Source organism: Mesoplodon mirus (genome assembly GCF_964341445.2).
Source record: "Mesoplodon mirus genome assembly, chromosome: 18".
Taxonomy (NCBI): domain Eukaryota; kingdom Metazoa; phylum Chordata; class Mammalia; order Artiodactyla; family Ziphiidae; genus Mesoplodon; species Mesoplodon mirus.
In genome coordinates this window covers 14,410,671-14,429,710 of record NC_138994.1, presented here as the reverse complement: position 1 = coordinate 14,429,710, position 19,040 = coordinate 14,410,671, and the positions used below count along the sequence as shown (strand labels likewise).

Genomic DNA, 19,040 nt, shown 5'->3' with positions numbered 1-19,040 from the left:
ACCAGCCCTCCCGCCCCCACCCTCGGTCACGTGTACATCAGGACCCGCCCCGGCTCCGGCTCCCGCTCCCCCAGCCTCTGCGGTTTCTGCAGACCCGCTGCGGAGACGACGGAAGACCCCGAGCTGTGGCGTCCGGTGAGTGCGTGGCTGACGGCGGCGGAGCCTGGGGCCGGGTGCTCGAGTTGCCAGGGCATGGGCCGGGGTCGCTGGTGGGCGGCCGACGTTGGGGGGGCGGCAAGTCGTCCGAGGGTACGGGCGCGTCCCGCGGGGACCCCGCTCCCCACCCACCTCATCCCCACCCAGGTCCCCGCCATCCTCCGCCTTGCTGGGGCCGGCAGACGGTGTGGGGTCCCCCTCTTAGACCCCAGCGTCCGGGGCAAGCGGCTTCGGGAGTGGGGGGCCGGTTCTGTCCAGAGCAGCCCCACCGGGGCTGGGGGTGGTTTGGGACGGGCGCTGCGCGCCAGGAGCACCAGGACCCTAGAGGATGCGCACCGTGAATTACTTGGGGGGAGCTTCTGACGTTCTTTCAGAACCAACTAGAATACCTAAGGCTCCTCTAAGGATGTAGACGCCACAGGTGGGGGTTGGGATGATGCGCAGCTTCAGGATGGGAGCCCTCCCACCACCGCAGCGCCGCAGTCTGCCGTAGTGGGTGGAGCCTGCTATGCTGCGCACTTGGAAAACCTCAGGGCTTCCAGTCACCCCACCTACTCCTCGCCAGCTACGTGTGGGTATCTCCGTGGGCCTGCTTTTCTCTGCACTGCTCCCCGTTAAATTTCCTGGGGGGGGGGAGTAAAAAAAGGAAACAAATTCTCCTGGGAGGAGAAACCTTGAGTCTAATTAGTGCTTAGTGTTTGAACTTCTCAGTGAGAAATCATTTATTTTTTCTGGCCAGAGTCGATGGAGGAAGAGAAGGCACCTAGGGTGTGGGCAGGTGGGGTTAAGGGAGAGCAGTCGGTGGCGGGGGGCACTCCACCTTTGGTTGACGCCTTCTTTGCACAGGCTATTGGTTTCCTGACTCAGATCAGCAAAGTGAGGGAAGATTTAACGCATCTAGCTCCACCCCCCTGGGTGAGAGGAGACCGATTGCGCATCTCCTGATGTTTCTGGACCTCACCCTCACTCTCACCCTATTGCTGGGTTTTCTGAAGCCCAGGCCCTGACTGCTGGTCTGTGTCCCCCCGCCCCCCCACCACTCTTCCTAGACATGTCATCTACTATGAAGCCGCCCAAGGGCTTTGCCCCGATGTCCTGCTGCTGGTCCACTGCGACCATGCAGAAGAGGCTGCCTTTCCTGGCCTGGCTGCCTGACTACACCTGGCACGCGCTGAAGATGGACTTCATCGCTGGGATCTCAGTCGGGCTCACAGTCATTCCCCAGGCGCTGGCCTATGCCGAGGTGGCTGGACTCCCTCCCCAGGTGAGATGTGTGCCCTTGCTGCCCACCACATCCCTTCCCCTTAGCCTGACCCCACTCCAGGCCTTAGTGTTCACCCAGGAGCAGAGTAGAAATGCATGCATAGTATTCCCTCCAGACAGGGGGGCACCCTGGGCTCCAGTCCCATGGGGCCCAAGAAGCCTTAGTTTACAACCTAGAGCACGTGACTGCCTTTGGGCAGACGCGTGCTCCTGTAACCCCTCTTGTCATGCTTGTCACACACAGGCACCAAGCTAGTTCTGGATTGCCTGATGGGGCCAGTGGGATGACTCACTCTGGCTTTAAGAATGCTTTCTCAGAATCACAGGCTCAGACATAAGGACATGAGGCCCCAGTTGGGTGTGGGTAGGAAAGAGGCCCCCTAGTCACTGTAGGTTCACAACCTTGGGTAACAGGGTGAGCAGTTGACCCTGCCTGTATGTGCTGCTGTGCCCAGAATACACAGTGGACCACACAGATCCCTGTGCTTAACCAGCTACACCAGGGACCCTGTGGGGGTGCCGTGTGCCTCCTGTATATTCATTGCTCTCTTTGCCCAACAGTACGGCCTCTACTCTGCCTTCATGGGGTGCTTCGTATATTTTTTTCTGGGTACCTCCCGAGATGTGACTCTGGGCCCCACGGCCATCATGTCCCTCCTGGTCTCCTTCTACACCTTCCGCGAGCCTGCCTATGCTGTGCTGCTGGCCTTTCTGTCAGGCTGCATCCAATTAGGCATGGGGTTCCTGCGCTTGGGTAAGACACTCAGACCTTCCTGTCATGGGGACGGGGGGTTGCAGTTCTGCTCTTCCTGGGGTACCGAGGCACCTCCTTCTGGGGATGCCCTGCCTTCAGCATTTCCTTCTTTGCATTCCAAGGGGTATCCATGTGTGTGTGTGTCTGTCTGTCTGTGTGTGTGTGTCAAGAGGGTGGCTCTCAGCTCTCCTCTATTGTGCTCAGAGGCCAGGACACTTTGAGAAGTGCCCAGGGTCTCAGTCCCTAGTCTCTTTCCTGCTCTCCAAACCAGCCCACACAGGGTATGCCACTAGTCTTTAGACCCAATCCCACCCATACCACCTCTCCCAGCCCACACTGACCCAATGGGGCTGGGACCAGCTTGGTGTTCCCTCTTGGCTGTCCAGGGTTCCTGCTGGACTTCATCTCCTGTCCCGTCATTAAAGGTTTCACCTCGGCTGCCGCCATCATCATCGGTTTCGGGCAGATTAAGGTAGGCACCCTAGTTGGCCCTGGGGCATCTGCTGGCTAGCAGGACCAGGACCAGGTCCTGATATGTGTGGGTCAGACTCTTGCTATTTTGAGGCTCAGAGCCTGTCGTGCTGGCATGAGTTTCCATTAATAAAATCATCCTTTGGGGGAGACATTGAGTGATGGCCAAGTTCTACAAGTAATTTGGGGGACCAGTAATGACAGCCCCCGCTCTTGCTGCAGTTGCCATGCCTGAGTGCTTGGTTCACGTCACAGAGTCCTGCCCCTACTGTATATTGAACCATTGGGCCTTTACAAGTCACGAGTGTACTGCTAAAATTCCAACAAGCAAATTGCTCCCCAAGCTAATTTAGCTAGGTGATTTCACTTTTATGTCTTTCTTTTCCAATTTTTTGTTTAATGTTTCTCAAGTATCGTGCCTTTTTATGTTTCTGTTTAAACACATATGAGAAGTGTTGGAATCAGTGATCATTGGTTATCTGAGGATATCATTTACTCTCCTTCCATTGGGTTTTGCATACCTGGAAGGCAGGCACTGTTTTACTTCCAACGTGGCCGCCCGGAGCTGTGCTTGGGTGTACAGAATGAAACTGAGCTGAATCGTACAGACTCAGGGACACACGCACATGCACACACACACACACACACACACACACACACGCCTCTCCATGGTGTGGTTCCGACAGTCAGGCTCTGCTTCAGTCTGGCCTGTGACAGTCTTCGCGGATGGAGGCCGAATGAGAAAGTAAGAACATGAAGCCCAAGAGGGTACGTGTGAAAGAGAATAAAGTAGTTGACGCGTCACTGGGTGCTGGGTTAAACTCTCCCTATGTTTAGTTCTCAGAAGTCCTCTGGGAGGTAGGCTTATTACTATCTCCACTTAGGAGGAAACAGCCTAGAACAATGTGGGTAAATTCGAACTATAGATTATGTACACACATATGTCAGGGTAAGCTTGGCGAGTGCTGTTTCGTGGGATGCTCTGTCCTTTATTCTGGAAACATTATCTTTCATTTTTAGTGTCAAGAATGTTCTTTTTTCATAACACAGAGGGTAGCTTCTTTATGCATTTGTATTTGGCAACCCTAGGTCCCTGTTTTCAAAACCTTGACTAGGTCATGACAGTCATCTGAGAGCCTCTAGGCTGGGGTGGGGGTCCTCTTGACCTGCCCACACAGGAGTCCCTGCCCAGGACAGAAGCTGCTGTCTGTGTCTGCCCTTCCCCTTCGGGGGCTGTGTACACAGTGGGTTTTGGGGTCCTTGGAGCCTGATTGCCTTGGGAGTCTGGGCCTCGACCTCCCCTTCTGATCCCAACCAGATAAAGAACTAAAGTACAGAGTGGCGCCCCTTCTCCCACCTGAGGACCCCCGACCTGGCGGGGTCCCCTCAGCGCTCCTCCGAGGACCTCGGCGTCCCCTCCACCCCCGCCCGTGCAGGTCTGCCCGCCTCATGGCGAGACTTTCCCTTCTGACAGGGGGCGGTCCCCGATGGGCGGGCCTCCGAGTGACGGATGCGGCCTCGGGCCAATGGCGGTGGGGTCTGTGCTGTGGAGGGCGGGCCGCTGAGTGATGAATGGTACCGCGAACAGATGGCAGCCGGGCCTGAGGGGGCAGGCCGGGCCCCCGACCAGGGAGCAGTTGAACCAGTCTCCTTGGTTTGAGGTCGCTCAGACTGGTTTTCCTCAGGAAAGTAATTTGCAAAGATGTGCTACAACTGAAACATTGTGAAATACTGTCAGCGCCCCCACTTCCCCCCCGCGGGGGTTAACTTTGATCTCCTCCCCTTTGGGACTTTGGGAATTGGGAGAGCCAGGAGATGTTTTCCCCCAGGAAGGGCCCTTGGAGAGGTAGGGGGTTCCAGGTTTGGAACAGTATTGAGGTGCTGCAAGGGATGGGTTTCGGGCCTTTATATAGCAGAAGGCTGTCTAATCAGAATCTCTTGTTTGACAGAACCTGCTGGGACTGCAGCACATCTCCAGGCAGTTTTTTCTGCAAGTGTATTACACTTTCCACAACATCGGAGAGACCAGGTACCGGCTGGCTGTGTTTCTCCCCCCGCCCCCATAAGTAAGCTCTTCCTTCTAGATCCCTCTCCCAGTTCCCTCCCCATTTCCACTCCCAGGTGGCATTTATTCCAATCCTCTGGGATCTTGCTGCTCAAACAGGGGTCCCGTGAGCAGCACCGTCGTCATCACCTGGGAGCTGGTTAGAAGCACAGTCTGGCCGGCCCAGACCTGCTGAATCAGTCGGCTTAACAAGAGGCCCACGTGGCACACTGAAGCTTGAGAAGCTCTGCTCTGGTCAGTCCAGTGTGCCAGTCAGCGTGACCCCATGCAGGGCTTTCTCCTGTGGTCGAAGTGAGAAGAGACCATATGAAGGAAGGGCAGGTGGTCTCGTTCAAAGAGTTCATAGTTCAGTGAGCAAGAGAACCACAGGGCAAGGGAAGGCAGGGACCAACAGACATGCAGGTGCCAGCAGACGGGTGGCAGGTGGAGAGAGTTCCTACAGCAAGCACATCACTCAAATGGAGGGGCTTCTCTCGGCAAGCAGGTTAAAGGGACAAACAGGAGATGCAGCTCGATGAGCCCAGCTGGAGGCCAAAACACCTCTCTGGCTGGAGGGGCAAGAGGAAGAAGTGACCTGGGGGGAGCTGTACGGGGAGCTGCCTAGAGGGAGTGGGGGAGACCCTGTGACCATCCTCTCCTCCCCTTCTGATCTGCTGCTGAGGTTTCGTGGCCCATAAGATGCACCTGGTGGGGGTCAGCCACATGGGAGGCAGTGGAGATGGAGATGGACCGGTCAGAGAGCATCATCGGCAGTCAGGAGTGAATCTCCCGGAACTGACGAGACACGTGTAGCCTAGAGAGCTATGTGACGAAAAACGTGAGCTGGTAGCGTGCCTACGGACGGCTACCACTGATCTGGGCTTCAGCTCCCAGGGCCTGTGTACCTACTAAGTTTTGAATAAAGTTTTGAAATGGAACAGGCACACAGGTTACTTAGGAAAAAACAAACAGAGCATTCGAGAGAAAATTTTCCAGGAGAAACCAAAGGCCAGAAGGCCTGTGCTATCAGCAGGTTTGGACGGTGACTGGTGTCTGTCTGCAGGGTGGGCGATGCAGTGCTGGGACTGGTCTGCATGGTGCTGCTGCTCGTGCTAAAGCTGATGCGGGACCACGTGCCTCCCGTCCATCCCGAGATGCCCACTGGCGTGCGGCTCAGCCATGGGTTGGTTTGGACTGCCACCACAGGTGAGGGGGCCTTCTGGCTGAGGGACCATTTCCAGATTTGTCCTGCACAACCTGGCCTCACATTGTAGTCACCCCAGGAACCGGAATTCCATCCCTAGAGATCTTCACGTCACTCACTAAGTGGTTCTGATACGCATCCAGGGCTGAGAACTCTGTTTAACAGCAGAAGTTCTCAGCTAGGGATGATTTTGCTCCCCCCCCCCGCCCCCGGGGGACATTTGGCAATGTTCAGAGACATTTTTGGTTGACACTACTGGGCAAGACTGTTTCTGGCTTCTGATGGGTGGAGGCCAGGGATTTTACTAAACATCCTGCAATGTACAGTCTCCCACGGCAAAAAAATGACCTGGCCCAAGGTGTCAGCAGTGCTAAGGTTGAGAAACTCTGGCAGGTCTCGGGGGGAGAAAACAAGTTCCACTGAGACAGACTGGTCCTGTTTTAATTGTGTAGCTGCAAAGGGTAAACATTTTGCTTCAGGCCTGGAATTAGCAGGTTGAGTTGCAGTTAACCAGAGAACCTGTAAAGAAAGGCTAAAGTAAAAGGCGGCAAGATGAGGAGAGTTAGTGGAACCGTTGGCTGGTTGGAGGGCCATCTCAGGGTGGGGGTGGGGATGGACATCTCTCCACTGAGCTGCCAGTAGGTGACACAGAGAGAGAATGGCAGGTACAGCAAAGCAAGGAAGCATTGATATCTGCTGGGCCTTTCCAGAGCTGAGGGGAATGGAAATCATCCCGCTTGGCCCTACTGCTCCACGGCCATGAAATCCAGCCAGTTGTGGAAGGGAGGGGGTGGCTAGATTTCAGCCCTTGAGTCACTTCCAGCTTCTCCAGCTGGTCCCCAGTCCCAAGAGTCACTCACCAGACGCCATTCTGCAGCCTGGAGGCCATGGGTAAACGCTGAGCACTTGGGAGGGTGGAAGAGCACTGGGTTTATGGTGAAACTAGTGGTTTCAAGTCCTAGTTTAGCCACGTACCTGGCACTTGCATGAGTCACTTGTCAAAATTTTATGAGCTTTAGTACAGTCATCTGTAAAATAGTGAAAACAGGCTCTGTTGCCCAGAACTTAACACTCAAAGTGTGGCCTCTGACCAGCAGCACAGGCATCCCCTGGGAGCTTGTTGGAAATGCAGGTTCTCAGGCCCATCCAGACCTCTGACGCAGAATCTGCACGTTAACATGCTTGTCAGGTGACTTGTAGGCACACTGAGGTCTGAGAAATGCTGCTCCAAAACCCTGTAGGCTTCTCAGGGACTACTGTCTTCTTTCTCTCCAGGATATGTGGTGTGTCCTTAGGAAACTAGTTACTGAGCACCCAACTATGTTTATTAAAAAGTCATCGTTTCAGCTTGTATTTTAGCTGAGTGAGGACAGGTTAACCTATAGTAGTACCTTGTGTTTGTTTAGCAATTCGTAGAGAATTTGTTTAGCCCCAGAACACTCTTGTGGGGTACAGGTGGAATAGTTGTCATTTCTCCCCTTTTGCAGATGAAAAAGTAGAGACTTGCAGAAATTGAATGAGCTGTAATCTGACATACAGTGGTGGATGGCTTATAAAGCATTTTACAAACATTACTTCTTTTGATTCTCATAGCAGCCTTAAGGATGGGATATTATTTTCCCTGTGTTGCCAGTGAGGAAAATGAGGCTCTGAAAGGTAAAACGGAGAAACCAAATAAGACTTCTCAAGGTCACATATCTAGGAGCAGGCAGAGTAAGGACTTGCTCCCAGGTCACTTGCCCTTTTTCCTGATCAATTGATCTAGAAGTGTATCGATTTTATTTATCTCACAGAACCAGCTTTTGATTGCATTGATCTTTCTATTGCTTTTGTTTTCTCATTAGTAGATTTTGATCTGATCTTTATTATTTCCTTGCATTGGCTGATTTTGAATTACGTTTCTTTTTCAAATTATTAAGGCAGAAGCTGAGGTCTTTGAGACCTTCCTTCTTTTCCAATATAGTGATTAGGGTCATAAATTTCCCACTCAGCACTGCTTTAGCTGCATCCCACAATTTTGATAGGTTGTGTTTTCATTTTCACTTAGTTCTAAATACTTCCTAATTTCCATTTTGACGTCTCTTTTGAATTGTGGATTACTTACCCTTTGAACCAGGAGCCTTTTAGGAATTAGTTTCCAAATATTTGGGGATTTTTTAATTAGTATTTTGCTACTGACTTCTAACGTAATTCCATTACTGTCAGAGAACAAACGTACGTACATACATATGTAGGATTATAATTTTCTCTGGAAATGACACCCTTTATCCTGGTAACATTCTTTGCTCTGAGCTCTACTTTCATGTAGAGTTGCTCCAGCTTTCTTTCGGTTAGTATTAGCATATGTTTTCCCATCCTTTTACTTTGAACCTATTTAACTTATTTGTGTCTTTATTTTTAAAGTGTGTTTTTTGTAGGAAGCATATAGATGGGTTTTGTTTTTTAATACAATCTGATGATCTCTGCCTTTTCATTGGGGGGTGGGGTAATGTTTACATTCCATGTGATGATTGATGTATCTAGCTTTAGATCTACCATATTGCTCTTTGTTTCCTATTGTCTCATTTCTTCTTTGTTCCCTTTTTCCTCTCTTTCTACTGTCTTTTGGATTGAATATTTTTCTATGATTCTTTTTTTATTCCCTTTATTGGCTTATTGGCTATAACTGCTGTGTGTGTGTTTTTGTTTTTGCTTGTTTGTTTTTGGTGGTTGCTTTAGGGTTTATTATACACATCTGTATCTTAATACAGTATACATTCCAACTTCACGTTGATATAAGAACCTTATGACCAGATACATCCATTTCTCCTCTTCTAGCCTTTGTGCTATGGTTGGCATATATTTTTCTTCAACATGTGTTTTAAATTCCTCAGTCATTATTATTGTTTCCACTTTAAATATGTAGTTACTTCTAAAGATGTATAAGTAAGGAGAACAAAGTCTGTTATATCTTCCCACATTATACATCTTCCTGGTGCTTTTCATTCCTTTGTGTAGATCCAGATTTCCATCTGTATCATTTTCCTTCTGCCTGGAGAACCTTCTATATTGTTTACTGTAGTGCAGGCCTGTTGGTGGTGAATTCTTTCAGCTTTTGTATGTCCAAAATAGTCAATGTTTTACTTTCCTTTTGGAGGGTAGCTTTGCTGGATATAGAATTCTAGACATACTTTGCTCCTCCACACTTTAAAAATGCTGTTCTCCTGTCTTCTGGCCTGCTTTGTTTCCTACAAGAAGTCTGCTGTCATTCTTACTTTCATTCCTCTAGATATGACCTTTTTTTCTGGCTGCTTTTAAGATATTCTCTTGGGCTTCCCTGGTGGCACAGTGGTTGAGAATCTGCCTGCCAATGCAGGGGACACGGGTTCAAGCCCTGGTCTGGGAAGATCCCACATGCTGCGGAGCAACTAAGCCCGTGTGCCGCAGCTGCTGAGCCTGCGCGTCTGGAGCCTGTGCTCCGCAACAAGAGAGGCCGCAACAGTTAGAGGCCCGCGCACCGTGTTGAAGAGTGGCCCCCGCTCGCCGCAACTAGAGAAAGCCCTCACGCAAAAACGAAGACCCAACACAGCCAAAAAAAAAAAACAACTCTCTTTATCATTGGCTTTAGGCAATTTGATTATGATGTGCCTTGTTGTAATTTCTTTTTTTTTTTTTTTTTCCCATGTGTCTTGTCCTTGGAATTCACTGAGCTTCTTGGTTATGCAGGTTTGCAGTTTTTATCAAATTTGGAAAAATACTCAGCCATTATTTCTTCAAATCCTTGTGCTATCTCCCCGTGCCACTCCACGGTCTTTCTTTGTGGACTCTGACACATATTAGGTTACTTGAAATTGTTCCACAGCTACTGATGCTTTGTACAATTTTTCAATCTTTCTTTTCTTCTGTGTGTTTCATTTTGAGGAGATTCTGTTGCTACATCTTCAGTTTCACTAGTCTTTTTCCTGTAATATCTAATCTGTCTTTAATCCATTCAGTGTATTTTTTGCCTCAGACGTTACGGTTTTCATTTCTAGAAGGTCAGTTTGGGAGATATTTGGGTATATATACACAGACGCTGTTGTTCCATATATTTTGTCCAGTTTTTAGTTGTTTTAGGCAGCAGAGTAAACCTGCTCTGTTTCTCCATCTTCAAACTGGCATCACCTTGGGAGATCTGATCTCAGTCTTTCCAGTTCTGCCTTTGACCGTGCAATCACTGGTGACCAGTAGATGATAATGTGTGCTGGCCCTGTGTGTCACCACTCCTCTGTTTCCCCATTGTGCGTTTTTCATGGTGTCATGTGTTCATGCCTGCCGTACGGTTGCTTGTATCCATGCTGTTTCCCAGGCTGGGGTGGGGTCTTTCACCTCCTGAGGTGTATTTGCCCCAGTTACCCAGATGATCCATGTTTCACTGACAGTCTCTCCCCCTGTCCTAGCTCGCAACGCCCTGGTGGTCTCCTTTGCTGCCCTGGTCGCATACTCCTTCCAGGTGACTGGATACCAGCCTTTTGTTCTAACTGGGAAGACACCCGAGGGGCTCCCTGATGCCCACATCCCTCCCTTCTCAGTGACCACTGCCAACGGGACGATCTCCTTCACCGAGATGGTACAGGTGGGTAGAGACAGGGAGCCAGGCCAGCTTGGCAGAGGCCGCAGTGGCCCCTGGGCCTGGTTCTATCTCCTAATGCATCCGCTTAGTGACAGGCAGCTCTGAACTCAGCTAGGACTGCTGTCCTCAGGAAGGGGCGTCTCTGGTGCAGGTACAGGTAGGAATGAGTTCCAGATTAGGCACAACCTCACAGGGCACCGCATTTATTTTTCTACCTTGAGCCCAGGGTTGTTCCTGCCATCGTGGATGCTGGCAGAGCAGGAATTTGTTGTGTTCTGCTGTGTGTCATGTTCCTTGCAGTGTGAGCTCACAGCCCTGCAGCTGAAGTATGTTTGCTTTTGTCAGACATGGACGAGCCAGTGCCTACCTTATCAGGTCACTGACTGGTCAGACCTCTTCTGTCCTTCCCCAGAGGGTCACTCACCATCCCTCTCTCCTCTCTCAGGGCATGGGGGCCGGGCTGGCCGTGGTGCCCCTGATGGGCCTCCTGGAGAGCATCGCAGTGGCCAAATCCTTTGGTAAGATGCTCACCACCCATGCCCTCCCTGGCACCTCAACCCGGAGCCCAGCCTACCTTGCTTGCCTGATCTCCTGCTTGCTTTTTATCTGCTTTGATTTTTAAAACTTTGAATTTTTATCTGAGTAAGACATGCTTTTTTAAAAGTATTATTTTTTTAAGTATTTGTTTTTAATATAATTTATTTAATTGACAGTTTTCATTTAATTGGTAATAATAGCTGTATTTGATACCCTGTTAGCAAAGTTCCTAAAAATTTGACAAGATGCCCTTTCCGAGTGTCTGAGCACACCTGGCCTGTCCCCTCCCGACCCCTGGAGAGGCTGGGAAGCGTTAATCTACTTATATGTTTGCTGCTCAATACTGATTCCCTCTGCCTGAGCTGAGGCTGCCAAACCTTTCATGTGTCCCTGCTTCTGTCTTAGGTCCCTGGACTTTTGTTCTGTGTTGTCCATGAGGATGATGTGTTTCTTCTGTTCTATAAGAGGGTTAAGTCCTTTGTTTGGATCTAATTTGACTCTAAAGGTTAAAATTCAGATATATGACATGTATGTTACTATGACTACCTAAATTGTGTTCACTGCCCAGCCCAGGTTGTGCCAGGATTATGTTTCCTTCTTTGAAGTTCCAGCATCTGGATCCTTAGACCATTCCGAGGAGACTATAAACCAGTGTTCATTATAAAGGGTTTTCCTTTCCAAACACCAGCAGTTGCTCAAGACCACGCTGCATTTCAGTTTGCGACCTGTTCAGCTCACATCTTTCTTGTTCAGTTTTTATTTTTCTGATCCTTTTTTTTTTTTTTTTTAATTTGGAGGGGCATATCTCGGACTCTGCATGTGACAGATTTTACTCATCTTGTCTATTACTTAGAAAACTCTCCATTTTCTTTTGAAGTCAGCTGACTTCCTGTGCTCATTTGTAAAGCTTGCCCTGCTTTTAAATCAAGGTTTAGTAAACCACAGCCTGCTGCCCATCACCTGCAAATGGTTTTTGCATTTTTAAATGTTTAAAAAAAATCTAAAGAAGATTCGGATTTGATGACACATGAAATTTTGTATTTCAGTTCACAAGTAAGGTTTTATTGGAAGATCTCTTGTTCACTTGTTTCGTGTTGTATGGCTGCTTTGTGCTATAACGGGGAGTTGAGCAGTTGTGACAGAGGGTGTGACCCTCAAAACCTAAAATATTGACAGTCTGGCCCTTTACAGAAAGTTTACCAACCACTGTCTTAATATTCATGCCGCTCCATAATTTCTCCCTAAATCTTCCCGCTCATGTCTCTGGGCCTCATCTGAGACTTTCTAGTCATCTTAACTTGCAACCAGAGAGCTTTTTAGTTTAAAACATCTTTCCCTTATTATAAAAGCAATACATGTTTGTTGCACAGATATTGAAAGTTCAGAAATGGATAAAAAAACGAATCACTTGTAATGTCCTTCACTACCCCAATTAACTGCTAACATTTCACTCTACGTCTTTTTTTTTTTTGTAAATACACAAAGACATGTATACATTTGCATATATGTATATATTTTATCTGTGTTTATACCTTCTATTTACAAACATAGACAATGCTGTAGGGGGAAATTGGTAGCCTGTTTTATCATTTCATAGACAGTTTCTTGATGATATGTATCTAGTGACAGTGTTTTTATTGTCCTCTTTATAGCTTCTCAAAATAATTACCGTATTGACGCCAACCAGGAGCTGCTGGCCATCGGTAAGACTCCAGTGGCGGGTGGCTCTTGGGGTCTGGGTGGTGGAGGTGCTGACACGCAGGGTGCAGAGCTGGTCCGAGTGGGGCCCATTCTCCCATCTCAGGTGGTTCAGTTTAATCCCTAGGAGTAGGGTGCTGACATCTAGTGTCTGACTGAGGCTCACTGAGCACCTGCTGTGTACCAGACCCTGAGGGCTGTGGCCTGTTCTGTGCCTGGGAACGCCTGGAATGTTCCACCTGGGCTGGGGGTGGGGGCTTCCAGGGCAATGGTCAGGTTGCTGAGGAATGTGGCCAGGTAGGATCTCAGGTGAGCCTGCTGATTGTGTGGGATCTTGGCTGCCTGTGCCTCGCCCTGTGCCTCCCTCCAGGAGGGGCTGGCAGATGAGTGAGATGAGTGAGAACTCAGGTGGGCCCCAGGCTTCCTGACTGTGGAGCGGTGCATCCCAGGTGACACCTGAGCTGTCTCGAGAGCAGGCCTTGAACCTGTGACCAGTTGTGGGTTTGCGGAGCCAAGGAGACCATGGTGGTCTTTGTGAAGGCCCCTGGGTGAGGTGGGTGCTGACGAGCTGATGGTGATGAACTTGGGCCAGTTACCTCCATTCTGAGGTCCCAGCCAGGTTCTGGGCATGGCTGTTTCCAGTACAGGTTAATCAGAGGCACGCAGGGAAGGCAGCTTACTGGCCATGACCTCCCATTCACCTTGGCTGGTCATCTCGTGAAAGTGTGGGTTTAAAGGAACTCAGAGTAGCAGGGATGCCCGCAGGCATACTGGGCACTTCAGGCCTGTCTATGCACACTTTCCTTACTCAGCCATCCCCCTTTCTGGGCAGGAGCGATTCCTCATTCTGTTATACATGGGAAAAGGTATATTTCACTCACAGGCAAGGCTTGGGTCAGAACTGCTTTATAGCTAGAATCAATCTCAGCGCACTTGGCAAAGATCATGGTTTGACCTTCCTAGAGGGAGAGAGAACCAGATATAGGATGCCCCACTGGGTAGTTCCTCTCACCTTCTGTCTTCCTGTTTCCTTTCTGGTTTTTATCTCCTCCCTCCTCCTCTCCTTTTTCTCTCTATTTTATGCTTCTTCTCGTCCTGGATGAGCTTTTTCCTTCCGTTTCTCCACAGGCCTGACGAACATCCTGGGCTCTCTCTTCTCCTCCTACCCGGTCACAGGCAGCTTTGGTCGGTGAGTGACCACATTTCCCCTTCCCTGTGTCTCCAGGGAGGTCCCCGCCCAGGACAGAGTGTCCTTGTCCAGCTTGAAGAACCAGGTTTCCCCTGCTGGGCCCTTGCCCACGTCCTGAGGCCGTTTTCACTTTTCTCCACATTGGTCCTCTCTCCCTTGGTCAGCTGTGACGGCGTCTATGGGGAGACAGGAGGGGGCTCTCTGCTTCCCTCACCATCTTGGCTGGTCTTCTTTACCCCGATACACGGTGCTGCAGTTTAACATTAAAAAGATCCCCGTGGGGGCTTCCCTGGTGGCGCAGTGGTTGAGAGTCCGCCTGCCGATGCAGGGGACACGGGTTCGTGCCCCAGTCCGGGAGGATCCCACATGCCGCGGAGCGGCTGGGCCCGTGAGCCATGGCCGCTGAGCCTGTGCGTCCGGAGCCTGTGCTCCGCAACGGGAGAGGCCACAACAGTGAGAGGCCCGCGTACCGCCAAAAAAAAAAAAAAAAAAGATCCCCGTGCATGGAAATGCTCCCAGCATCTTGGTGCTGGAGTTAATTCCTGAAAGATAGTGGAGGTGGGAGGGATTGTGGTCCCTCGCCTCCCCTGCTCTCCCAGCCTGACAGCCACTAATGGGTCTCTGTTGCCTTCCAGGACGGCTGTGAATGCCCAGTCAGGGGTGTGCACCCCAGCAGGGGGCCTGATGACAGGTGAGCACCCCTTGCACAGACACTGTGTTCCCCGTGTCCGCCACAGTGAGATAGGAGGAGAGGAGTGGAGGGAGCCCGGGGTGCGGGTGCCGTCGGCTCTGGCACCTGGCTGTGTGCCCCAGAGCGGGGACTCCTTGCTGGGTGGGGGTCGGGGCGGCAGGGCCATGAGGTCACAGCACCCCACGCCCCTGCAGGAGCCCTGGTGCTGCTATCACTCGACTACCTGACCTCACTCTTCTACTACATCCCCAAGTCTGCTCTGGCTGCTGTCATTATCATGGCTGTGGTCCCCCTGTTCGACACCAAGATCGTGGGGACGCTCTGGCGAGTGAAGAGTATGTATCTCCTGTCCGTCGGCACCAAGGTTATCGATGATCCTTCCTCTGCCGTTGGCTGCTGCCAAGGCTGGCCCAGCTGGGGGAGCGATGGGGGCTTTGGGGTGACCAGCAGAGCCCATGTCATAGCCTCCCTTTCTCCACTGGTCATAGCAGCTCAAGGTTTCCCGGAACCTGCAATTCCTTTACCGTAACAAGTTTTTGTTCTCTTTTGTTTTTCAAAGCAGTTAAGGGATTTATGTGGCTTCTGCATCTAAGAGAAGGCTTGGTGCCTCCCTGGTCCTCATATCCCTTTTCCCTTGGTCCCCTGAGAACTGCCCACTGGGACCTCTTCCCAGGGGCAGGGGACCAGGCCGATCAGGCAGGTCTTAAGGGCCCCTTGCCCAGGTAGGGAGGGATTTCTTGCCTCTGACACATCCTTGAGCTGGCATGGCCTGTCAGAAGCATCAGTCCCCAGGTCTCTGGATGGGGGTCCCTCGGGAGCTGTTTGGGGTCCATGACACCTTCACTCATTATGAGGAAAGCCACGCACGAGGTGTCTCTTGTCAGGGGGCTCGGGTAGCTGGGAGCCGAGCTCGCTGAGGAGGGGCCATTCCTCAGCTGGATCCCCTCTCCCAGGGCTGGACTTGCTGCCCCTCTGTGTGACGTTCCTGCTCTGCTTCTGGGAGGTCCAGTACGGCATCCTGGCAGGGACCCTGGTGTCCATGCTGGTTCTCCTGCACTCCGTGGCCAGACCCAAGATACAGGTAGCCCATCTGGTCTCCCTGAGGGGGACCTGCTGGCCTCAGGGGGCCCGGTGGGATGAAACATGCCATGGGCAGACCCTTTGACCCCACTGTCTTGCATTTTGAGCTCTTGGTGTGGTTGTGGCCCGAGGCACTGCCAAGTGACCATTCACCTAGCGGCTGGTTTGACCTTCTGGTCATAACCCCACAGTGCTGTCCTGCTGTGCATGGGGCTGTGGCACAGGTGGGGGTCCTGCCAGCTCTGCACCCTCCCGTCCACCCTAGGCCTGGAAGAGCTGCCCTGTTGAACTTGCCTCCAGGGCTCACTGGCTTCCCCCACCCACTGTCCCCAGGTGTCAGAGGGCCCGATGCTGGTCCTGCAGCCGGCGAGCGGTCTGCACTTCCCTGCGATCGAAACCCTCCGGGAGGCGTTACTGAGCCGGGCTCTGGAAAGTATGTGGCCAGATGGGCTGCGGTCACCCCCAGCTCCCCGCCACCCTCTCAGCAGGGGTTCCTGCTGGACCCCAAGACCCTGCTCTCAACTGTCAGGAAGGAGCTCACCTGTCCTTGGGTCCTGGGGGTCTCTGGCGTCTCAGAGTGGCGTCCAGTGGACATCCCCGCACCGTGTGTGCATGCAGCAAGGGTGGCAGTTTGCCAACGTGTTCCTGAGGGCCCACTCCTTCCAGGATTTGGTATTTAGGGGAGAAAGGGGTCTGTTTGCCTGCCCTATGAAGGAAATGGTTGTTGCTTTCTCCAAACAGCTAATGTTTTGGGTCCTTGTCCTTTCCCCTTCCCGTCCCCACTGGGGAGGAGCTCTTGCTGTCCTTGTTTGGCCCCATATGCCCCTGGCCAGAGCCTTTTCTGGCAGCCTCTGCCTGGTGTTACCACTCCCCTGTCCCCCCAGCATCCCCGCCACGCTCTGCAGCCCTGGACTGCACCCACATCTGCAACATTGACTACACGGTGGTGCTGGGGCTCGGGGAGCTCCTGGAGGACTTCCACAAGCGGGGCGCCACCCTCGCCCTCATTGGCCTGCAGGTGGGTGTCAGCATCTGCTCTCGAAGTAGCCTTTGAGGTCTGTGTTGTCACCGTTCCCATGTCGAGGTGAGGATGCCAAGGCCCAGAGAAGCTGAGTGACTTGCCCAGTGCCACACAGTGAAGAAGGCAGCTGGGCTCCATTTTTGTGGCATCTGGCTGCAGAGCTCTGCTTATGTCCGTTACATCATGTGTTGTATTTGCAGAGCACGCATCTCCATGTCCTTCAGAAGATACTCACTTAAGAAGTGTTCCTCTTACAGAGATGTGAGTTAGCCTGTGATGTGGCTTGCTAGGGCAGGAGCATTCCCACCTGGAATCACCATTTGTCCCACAGGTCCCCGTTCTCCGTGTCCTGCTGTCAGCTGACCTGAAGGGCGTCCTGTACTTCTGCACCCTGGAAGAAGCAGGTGGGTGTGGCCAGTCATCAGAGTGAGAGCCACGGCAGCCTGGCTGCCCACACCCCACAGGGTCAGGACGGCAGGACAGAAACCCTGGGAGATGGGAGGGTCAGTGCTTGAGTCCAAGAGTGGGGAGCACTCAGACGAGGATGAGGCAGTGGACAGGTTGTCAGGGGGCCTTCCTGCTCTGGGGTTTTATGTTTTGGGACTGTATGTGTGTTTTTAATTGAGGCACAGTTTACATACAGTGAAATGCACAGATCCTAAATGTGAGTTTGAGTCCTGACACATGGATGCAGTGGGCGTCCAGTCAGGATGTAGCTTTTCTCCATCGTTCCAGAAAGTTCCCTCTTTCTCTCTTCCAGTGACCCCCACTAGGGGTAAGCACTGCTCTGATTTCTTCCACCATCGGTCAGTGTAGTCTGTTGTGGAACTTCATGTAGTGGGATCAAGAGGGTTCTTTCTGTGTTTGGCTTCCTTGGCTCAACTTGGTGTCTGTGCGATTCATCCATTTTGCTGCTAAAGCAGCCAGATGCTGATCCACAGGAACTGGATAAGCAGATTGGGCCCAGCTGCACCATGGAACCCGCCCAGCAGTGAGGAGGGTTATCATGGCATGGAGAGTGGTGAGGTGCTGGTGGAGACTTAGGTGAAACCAGCCCAGGGCTGGAGACATTGGCCCAGGGACCTTAACTCCCCAGGCTTGAGGCCCTCAAAAGGCCAGCCTTTAATCCCATTCTGTGAACTGACCTATCCTCACTTCGCTTTTTTAGTGTTTGGAAACCTTGTGTTTTCTGCAGAGAAATACCTGAAGCAAGAACCAGGGACCCAGCCCTACAATGGCAGCGAAGACTCTGTTCCAGAACACAAGATCGCCCTGCTGAAGGCCTGATTGGGCTGCCGATGGGCGCCCGACATCAGAGGGTCTCACGGAAGTTTCTGGTCACTGTGATGCCGGATGCCGCCTTGCAGATGGATCTGAGAAACCTGAGTAGGTGTCCCAGAGGAGGGGGAGGGCAACTACGTGGGGGTCCACAGGTGGGACTCATCCCTTCCTCTGAGACGATTGAAAAAGTACCTCCCTGCTCTTCCTGGTATGCGAACTCTTTTTTTAAAGAGTGATTTGGAGAACACTTTCTAGAATGGCAGACCACTTGAGAAAGAAAAGGGCAGGGATTTCAACCTGGTCTTGGAGAGGAGACCTCTCGCCCCAGCTGCTTCCTGGATTTCAGGGGAAATGGGGAGGGCGGGCATCTCTCAGGTGGGTTCCCTTGATGGCGGCGGCTGAGCTGTTGTTGGGAGGAAAACCAAGGTTTGCCAAATGACTTAAAGTGTCTATTAAAAATAACTTCGTTGTGTTTTCTAAATTAAAATAAGTATAGCTTTGGTGTTTTTGTAAAAACCATAAATGCTTATTGTAAAAACTACAGGTAACCATCCCCCCCATCCACTTTGGTGATAGCTCCACACCTCCTCCCTCCAGTACACGTACATGTGTGTACGTTAGCATGTGGGTATTTGTTTACAGTCATGTAAATGGGATCATTTCATCCATGGTGCTCTGTGACCCACATTTTCATGCGGTCATTGCTGTGAATTATTTGTTGTGATAATAAACAGAATACATGATTATCAATGGCTACGTGGTATTTTATTCTATATGCATCATAATTTACTTAGCAAGCTCTCCATACACGGACTTGCCTGTTTTAAATTTCACTTCCGTCAATTTTTAGATGTAAATCCTAGCTGAGGAAGGTTGTGCTCCTGGACTCTTTGAGAAAGAACTCACCATGCAGATGGCCCTGGATGCAGTGCCATAGAGCCACCGATGTTCTGCCCAGGCCACTCTGGCCGGTATCTGAGCAGAGCAGGGGTCCAGGCCTGCCCATAATACACGAGTCTTTGAAGATTCCTTGTCCTCCATCTTCTGGTGTTTCTCCTTC

At 51.3% G+C, this 19,040-nt stretch overlaps 1 protein-coding gene across 1 annotated transcript; it reads left to right on the top strand.

Moving 5' to 3' along the window:
* The first annotated feature begins 55 nt into the window (after positions 1 to 55).
* SLC26A11 (solute carrier family 26 member 11) lies at positions 56 to 18,726 on the top strand. Its single transcript, XM_082604499.1, has 17 exons — positions 56 to 135; positions 1,206 to 1,420; positions 1,981 to 2,173; positions 2,560 to 2,645; positions 4,594 to 4,673; positions 5,752 to 5,894; positions 10,311 to 10,486; positions 10,929 to 11,001; positions 12,673 to 12,723; positions 13,847 to 13,907; positions 14,543 to 14,598; positions 14,793 to 14,933; positions 15,552 to 15,679; positions 16,012 to 16,111; positions 16,563 to 16,696; positions 17,031 to 17,103; positions 17,895 to 18,726. Exons 2-17 carry the CDS (start codon positions 1,208 to 1,210, stop codon positions 17,984 to 17,986), a joined length of 1,800 nt encoding a protein of 599 aa, XP_082460625.1. The 5' UTR covers positions 56 to 135; positions 1,206 to 1,207; the 3' UTR covers positions 17,987 to 18,726.
* Positions 18,727 to 19,040: the final 314 nt, after the last annotated feature.

What these genes read in the sequence shown, in the direction of transcription:
- SLC26A11 (XM_082604499.1), top strand. Translation starts at nt 1,208, where the DNA reads ATGTCATCTACTATGAAGCCGCCCAAGGGCTTTGCCCCGATGTCCTGC. An exon ending in AGCAGGGGGCCTGATGACAG is followed by an intron (nt 14,599 to 14,792) that starts GTGAGCACCCCT and finishes ACGCCCCTGCAG; the next exon opens with GAGCCCTGGTGCTGCTATCA. An exon ending in TCGCCCTCATTGGCCTGCAG is followed by an intron (nt 16,697 to 17,030) that starts GTGGGTGTCAGC and finishes TTTGTCCCACAG; the next exon opens with GTCCCCGTTCTCCGTGTCCT.